A 7,569-nucleotide genomic window follows, 5' to 3' on the forward strand; every position below is an offset into this window, starting at 1 on the left:
AACACGACCTGTATGTGTGCAACTGGAAGAGACACTTTGGATCCTTTTCTAGTCATAAACACACTGGCACAGACATGAAGCCAAGAGGGAATTAAATGAGGATCTTTTTAACAGCTTTTGCACATAAAAGGGCATCCATGGTCCTCTCTGTGCTCTTTAACACACTTTCCCCATCAGCCCCTTAGCTCTCAAGTTTTCCATTACGACAACAAATATTTTTCCAATAAAAAGTCTTCATTATTTTATTTTATTTTTTCAGTAAATGAAAACTGTTACAGACTGTAACAGTTGTAATGAGCCATATAATATCCTATAAATGATGGAACAAGGGTTGCTGTATGTAAAGACATCAAAGCTAACACATCTGCTTTTTTCTTTTTCTGACACACATTATCGGTCAAGCGTTTATTATTAAGAATAATTAGGTTTTTAAATGTTTTTGACAAAACATCACCATAAAAGGGCCTAGGCATTTGTTATGCATGATAATCCAGCTACTATGAAACATGAAGAACTGTTGGTTTCTGTTTCTTTTATCTCAGGTGACCATCAGAAATGTTTACACATGTGACATCATCTGTACTTATGCAACAATATCATAAGAAAGAGGAAAAATATTAACTGGTTTCCTTTCCCATTTTTTGTGAAAATATAACCACCTTCTTCCAAACATAAAACTTATATATACATTGTAGACAAGTATTATAATAGATTTTTTTCTCCTGAAAAGCTACAGCCTTAAATTAACATTTGAATATGCCACTAAATCTTACTATAAAAATAGCAAAGGTCACAAGATTATGCAATAAAAAAAAAAAAACATAATTGCATACACCAAGCGCTTGCCTTTCAGTATAATAATATTTTTATCATATCTTTCCAGCAAGTGCTGCCACAACTTTATCTAAAACGCTGGACTCCAAATATGCAATTATTCCTCCGCGGTTCGCCCATCTGTCCACACCATGACTTTCAGTGTGAGGTTGATGGTAGGTCAGTTCAGCTGCGTGTCCTTCTTTTCCTTTCACATGGGCACGCAGGCACTCACTCAGATCCGAGATGCCACCACCCAACGCCCGCAGAAGTGCATGAGGAGCACACGAGTCCCACTTGAATGTGCTGCCCTCTGACAGCACATAAACATCCACCAGACCCTGGACCACGCACAGGATCTTGTATCCTGCACCGGACGCGTACATCAGTGAGCCATTGGAAATGGCCGCTAAAGCATCCTTCACAGCTGGCCTCTCACTGGAGCTCAGCAGCACAGACAAATAATCTTTCTTTTGTTGACACGACGGCCGGCGCTGCGTGCAGGAGCAAACGTTCACATCTTCATACGAAACACCCCAGACGTGCTGACCTTTCCATCTACAATGACATCATGAAGAGATTAAGTAATACAGTAACTTACATAACAGAAGGCCAGGGCTGTATTCACAAAACATCTTAAGGCTAAAAGTAGCTCATAACTTGCCGATGACCAATTACCAGTAGAGACTAACATTTACCATTAAAACCAGTAAAATTCCCATTATAACTAGTAAAAACCATTACAAATTCTGTGATGGTTTCTATTTTTTTGTTTTGTTTTGTTTTTTAAGCAGGGCTAAAATGGTTGTTGCCAGCATTCTACCTCTACCTTGTGAATAGGTTTTAAGAGAAAACTCTTAGCTAAAACATGAATGCTATTTAGGAGAAGTCTTAGTGGTAAGATGAAATGTTTTGTAAATACGGGCCCAGAAAAGCTTAAAACGGTCTTACTGTGTTGTACTTATTTTTAACTAAGAAAAGTTTGAAATTGTTTTGTTTGTTTTTTTTGAGAAATTCTGTGATTTTCTTATCTCGTATTTTTTTAAATGTGTATTTCAACACATAGATAATTTGGTTAAACAGATTGCCATACAGGTTTATTGGTTTCCATGCATTTCACCAAAAATCTATGATTGGGGTGGTTGGGGTTTATAGTTTGTCAAAGACTAAAATATGCACAAAACTTATGAGGCACTAAAAACTCGCAATTGAAAACCTGTCTTCTGAATCATCCAGGAAGAATGTGGTTTTTCCATCTATAGGAGTTTTACAGTCAAAAAGTCTGTGAAATGTTTTGGTTCTATTCTGTTCTTTATGGATGTTTTAACAGGTCATAAAACCATGAAATGATATCAAACAGGAGAGTCTGAATCTGTATATTTCTAAATAATATACTTTGTATATCATTTCACTTGGCTAAAAATGTAAAGGGGTCAACACATTTCATTTTATGAAAGTAAACTCTTTAATCTGACAGTGGAAAATGCTGTATCCCATGCACAGTGTATTACACTTACATGTTCCCCCCTTTTATGTGACTATATATGGTTTTATTTTCAATGATTGTTTTTTTTTTTTTTTTATTGTATTACAACAATATTCTCATTTTTGTAGATCTCATCTGAGCTTTTTTTTTTTAACAATGCTAAAGCAGCACTCTTACCCTTTACCCGCTGAGTCTTTGTGGTTAAACGGCTGGTTTATAACACCCATGACTGGTTGGCCAGTGGATCGTAAGTAAACCCCAATCAGAACCAGAGCACACGGGAGTCCGAATGGACAAAAGCCTTCATCTGGCTCCTCTTCCTCTTTCCCCTCAATGTACTGACTTGTTCCATCTTTAAAAAAAAAATTACCAGAGGGAAAAAAAAGGCTTATAAACATAACCGGTTGGGTTGTTAAATATCCAGAAAAAAAAAAAAACAAATCTTTCCAGTTTTAGGTTTGAGTTTTCATTTTCACTTAGCTTTTTTTCCTTCATAGATTGCACATAGATATCTCCTAACTAGTTTTGCAACTACTGACACAAGGAGACCTGTACCTGTACAGGCATTATGTACAACCTTAGATTAAGAAAATATCTTCTCCTCCCCTTAGTTCTGTGGGTTTATTAAATCTTCAAGCTATGTAAAAATACCAGTTAGGGCACACATGTATCTTACTTTTGAAATGAATATAGTCTTTCAAATGACACACGCCTTCAACTATCAATTGTTGGCTCTATTAAAGTCAGGGTTCCCACACCTTAGTTAACTTTAAATTCAAGGACCGTTCAAGGACTTTCCAAGCCCAATACCCTCAATTTCAAGGACTTAATGTGGGGACACATTTCAAGTGAGAGCAAGGTTACATTGTGTTACCTTGTAAGATGCATAGTTACAGTTTTCACGTGTCAAACACAACTATGCAACTATTGCATTTATTTTTGCCATATGACAGATCTGATATTCTATTTGTCGTATTTCTGTTCACTGAAGAATTTTCGGTACATCTTTTACTGCATTCTAAAATGGTCTGATAACTTTTGGATGGATTTTAATGAAAAGAGTTTAGGTGTTAACATTAACGTAATGTGTAAATATGCGTAACTACCATAAATCAAGCAATGCATAGGCCAAGTGTTGGCAAAATAATACATTAGTGGACCGGAGAGAATAATATGGATTTTTTTTCCAGAGAACTTCTTGCACAAAATAATTCAAGCATTTTCAACGACCTGTATCTTTGTATGTTTTTTTAAAAAAAAACTTTCCAGGGCCTTGAATTTTTTTTGCAGATTCACAAACTTTCAAGGATTTCATGAACCTGTGGGAACCCTGTAAATTGCTTGTCATTAAAAAAATAAATAAATAAATAAATAAAAGTTCACTAAATTAATAAAATGATAATAAATACATTACCGATGGGATCAATCCAGATGCCCACGTCGGCCGGACTGATTGACAGCTGTAGAGATTCAGCCATCTCATCTCTAATCTGAAGATCCTGGTGGATCACCTTGGTCAGGAGGGAAGCAGCGTTTTGATCACCATCCAGAACTTTAGCCAACAGAGTAGTTGTGTCCTCTTCCTGAGCACATACTGTCACAGTAACACTCTCCCCTGAAAGAAATACAATCACACATCAATTCCAGTCAAATGGTATCACTTATTTAATTAAGACATTGCCTATATCTTTTTTAGTTTAAGCATTCTTGACCATCAGAGATGCATAAACATTCATTATGAAAAGCAGACGCATACCTGCAAACTCAATAATTGAAAAAAATATATATTATTTTTTTCCTTTTTTTGAATAAGCAGACAAAACTATTTATGAAAATTCTGAAAATGTATAAAATGATAAACCACACATTTCAGCCAAATTAATGATTTACCATGGTTACCTTGGTACACAAAGCACAAGCATTGTAAGGAGGTAAAATGAAAAGAAAAAACTTTTCTAAAGACATCTCCCAAATAAAACCTCTTCGGAGTTACACAAATCATGTGAATGGCCCATTTCAATATCAGAATATTTTCAGATTTTGCCAAAAAAAGACAACAGTGGATGTAATTATGCATTATTCCCTGGCACCTCCTGATCACCCCAAAACAAACACAAGCTTTTCATCTCATGCTAAGTATTTCTCAGCTCCTCCAATATACTCACAAAATACTCTATAATGATAGCTTTGATTCGACTTTATTATAACCATGCAACCATTTGCCTACCAGCTACCATGGCCACAACCTAACCACTGTCTTCATCCCATCTGATTTTAAAATTGTTTGCATAACCCCATTTCAAATCCTGACATATTCACCCCCTCGACCCAGATTAAAAACTGCTTGGATCCAAAATGACAGCATCTTCACTGTCCTCATTGTGATTCATCTGGATCTGTTTGCTTCATTTCACACAATCACCCACCGCCACTGTTAGCTGAGAAGTGCATCTCTAATTGGTGCCTATCCTATTTGATAAAAGGACCCATCAAGGGAGGTAGGGAGTGCAGTGGTCATGTAGTGAGCAAGGCCTTAAAAACCGCTGTGAAAAAGAAGACATCAGAAAGCCATTCATTTGAGTTTAATGTAAACATAGGCTGTCATTGCAGCTGCAATGGATTTCTTTTCTGCATCTTGCATCCCACAGGGCTTTGTACTTGGCCCATCCTATGTTGTCTAAAACAGAATGATTGACTCCTTTATAAAATTAGAGTTTCTTACACCACTGCTTCAAAGACAGCACAGCTCAACATAAAGTCAACTATGATAAAATTATCTGATTTTACCTTTCCATATAGTCAAAAACATTTGCCATGCAAAGAAACATGTATTCGTGTTGTCACATGATCTACAGCTTTACATATTTCAGTGGGGTTAAAAGTCAAATAACGAGTGCCACAAGAGTGACACATAATTGTGTGGAAAATTTGAATGCAATCAATCAAAGCTTCTCAAGGTAACTTACCAAGCCCATTTTCAAACTTGTTTGACTCCTCTCCATGAATAAAGCCAGCCAATTCCGGAAACTATAAAGCAAGAATGGAGATTTATTTAGCCATCATTACGACTATAGGAACAGACAAACTCGACAAAAACAAATTTAGATTTTACTAAAAGCTTTATTTTTAAGAACCTGGGCACAAACATCATGGCGAATCATTTCCTGTATCAACACATCAGCAAGTGTCTTAAAGTCCTGGACGAATTTCTTGTTTTTGTCAGCTCCTGTCTTTTCCTGTACCAAAAGTTCAAAAAGCGATGCTTCCTGTCGACAGACCCGTGCCACATTGGCAGCTTTTTCAGCCACGCTCAGGAGCAACTGCAGCAACTTTGCCATACCTGAGGCCTGTGAATCACACATAACAAACAAGGTTGGCTCTATAGATTGAACCGTCAATGATACTGTTTTACAAGTGTGTCAGTAACATTCAACACACTTATAGAACTAAACAGGTCAAGTAAAAATCAGGTCATGTTTCATGAATGTTAGCAACCTAAAAAAAGACCCTCATTAACTAACTGGGACAAAAACTTTAAGATCAAAGCACCATGATGAATTCCAGAAGAAATACTAAGTCAGATGTCTTTGTGCAAAGCAAATCATAATGAAATTATCAGGCTGTGAATTTGAACATAGTGAGTCTATTTGTATCAATGTACAAATGCATGCTGCTTGTTCAACTTTGGACTCAGATACTGTGAATGGTGCAAATATATGTAAATAGACATACAAATGCATATGACATTAATACATAGTGAAATTACAGAGGGATAGTGTTTATTAAGTATATTTGTATTATTATTATTATTATTATAATTATTATTATACAGCTTTGGTGAACTTGAATAGACATTTCTCCTGCAGATTCACCTGACCCAACTATCAAAGTGTTACACAGTTCACATCATCCAACAGACACACACACACACACACACACACACACACACAAACAAACACGCAGACACACTAAAACAGAGTACATAAATATGTATACATGGATCGCAGTCACATACAGAAACACAAATACACCGACACTGCCCACATCTGTGCACAGGATCGAATGCTTTCCTTATTAGAAGACAGAACTAACAAGCAAAGACAAGTCACGATAACTACAGCACATACCATTGAAATAAATCTGTAGTGGTTAGATGTCCTTGAGTTGAAGTTGAGCGCTTCCTGTATATCACAGTTCTGTGCTGATTCTCCGCCTGAAAGCCCGCACACACTTCATCTCTGATACGTGACGCCAGCGTATTTTAACGCAGATGTTTTAAGTAACGGAAACGCCTCGGAAATGAGAACCTTTCCACCTCTCATTGCGTCAAAGTAGGAGGAGTTTGCTCATGAATACCGCCCTCTGCTGGAGCTAAACATACATTTAGATCAGGGTTGGGCAACTTCGGTCCTGAATCTGTCCTAACATGCCATTAAGTGGTGTATCGGTATGGAATATTCCTGAACCTGTTGTTGAAATGAGATTACTGGAGGCCCGGGAAAAAGCAAAAGAAATATATAGTAATAGTTATGAAAATAATGTTTTTATGAGAGAAAATGTGTATTTTTTTGTACAGATTTATACAGACAGATCTAAGGATCAAACAGACAAATATACCTTTTATATATATATTGTAATTTTGAACTTAATTCTAGTTGACCCGTCTCTTTATTCTCTCCTTCTGTATGCTTTGGTGTGGCTGGTTAAGCAAGTGAGTTCATGACGGACAGATCGTTAACGACTGGTAATACAGCAGGACATCCAAATGCTCACCTATCATTCATCGACCATATTGCTTTTCATCTGAAAGATGTATGTAGTAGCAAGTTTACATGGCCGCTCAATCTAATGTTAACCTAGAAAAATGTGCGCTATTGAAGTGTCAGTGCGAGTGTGGAAGCCGAATAGTAGCGCGGTGCTGCATGACAGAGGCGCCGGTGCGGTCACTTGCTCTTAAAATACCGTCATTTTTTGGTCATACAGATAAGAGTGATAGGCATCTTTCGAATCTGTAATGACTCAACGTTTATTTGTGTGCACTCAGAAAAACAAGGAAACGTTGCGCTTTTGTAAACAAATTAAAGCAAAAAGGACGAGCTTTCTGCCGTCCGTCTCTGTGAACTTGAGCGCGTCACTTCGAAACTCCGTGTGTACTTGCTTTAGAGACATGAAAAATGTATCTATAGAGTGAAATGTCTACTTTCAAATGGACCAATTAAAATAGGAAACGTGTGTCTGCATGAATGATTTACGTGAAATTTAATGTGTGT

The 7,569-nt window shown here is 36.8% G+C and overlaps 1 protein-coding gene across 1 annotated transcript; it reads right to left on the minus strand.

Moving 5' to 3' along the window:
* Positions 1-215: 215 nt before the first annotated feature.
* Positions 216-6,619, minus strand: inpp1 (inositol polyphosphate-1-phosphatase). Its single transcript, XM_051104003.1, has 6 exons — positions 6,427-6,619; positions 5,434-5,646; positions 5,266-5,326; positions 3,714-3,914; positions 2,477-2,651; positions 216-1,371 (listed from the first exon to the last, which is right to left on the minus strand). The coding sequence occupies exons 1-6, from the start codon at positions 6,427-6,429 to the stop codon at positions 870-872; spliced, it is 1,155 nt and encodes a 384-aa protein (XP_050959960.1). The 5' UTR covers positions 6,430-6,619; the 3' UTR covers positions 216-869.
* Positions 6,620-7,569: the final 950 nt, after the last annotated feature.

Source organism: Labeo rohita, unplaced genomic scaffold, assembly GCF_022985175.1.
Source record: "Labeo rohita strain BAU-BD-2019 unplaced genomic scaffold, IGBB_LRoh.1.0 scaffold_61, whole genome shotgun sequence".
In the NCBI taxonomy this organism is placed as follows: domain Eukaryota; kingdom Metazoa; phylum Chordata; class Actinopteri; order Cypriniformes; family Cyprinidae; genus Labeo; species Labeo rohita.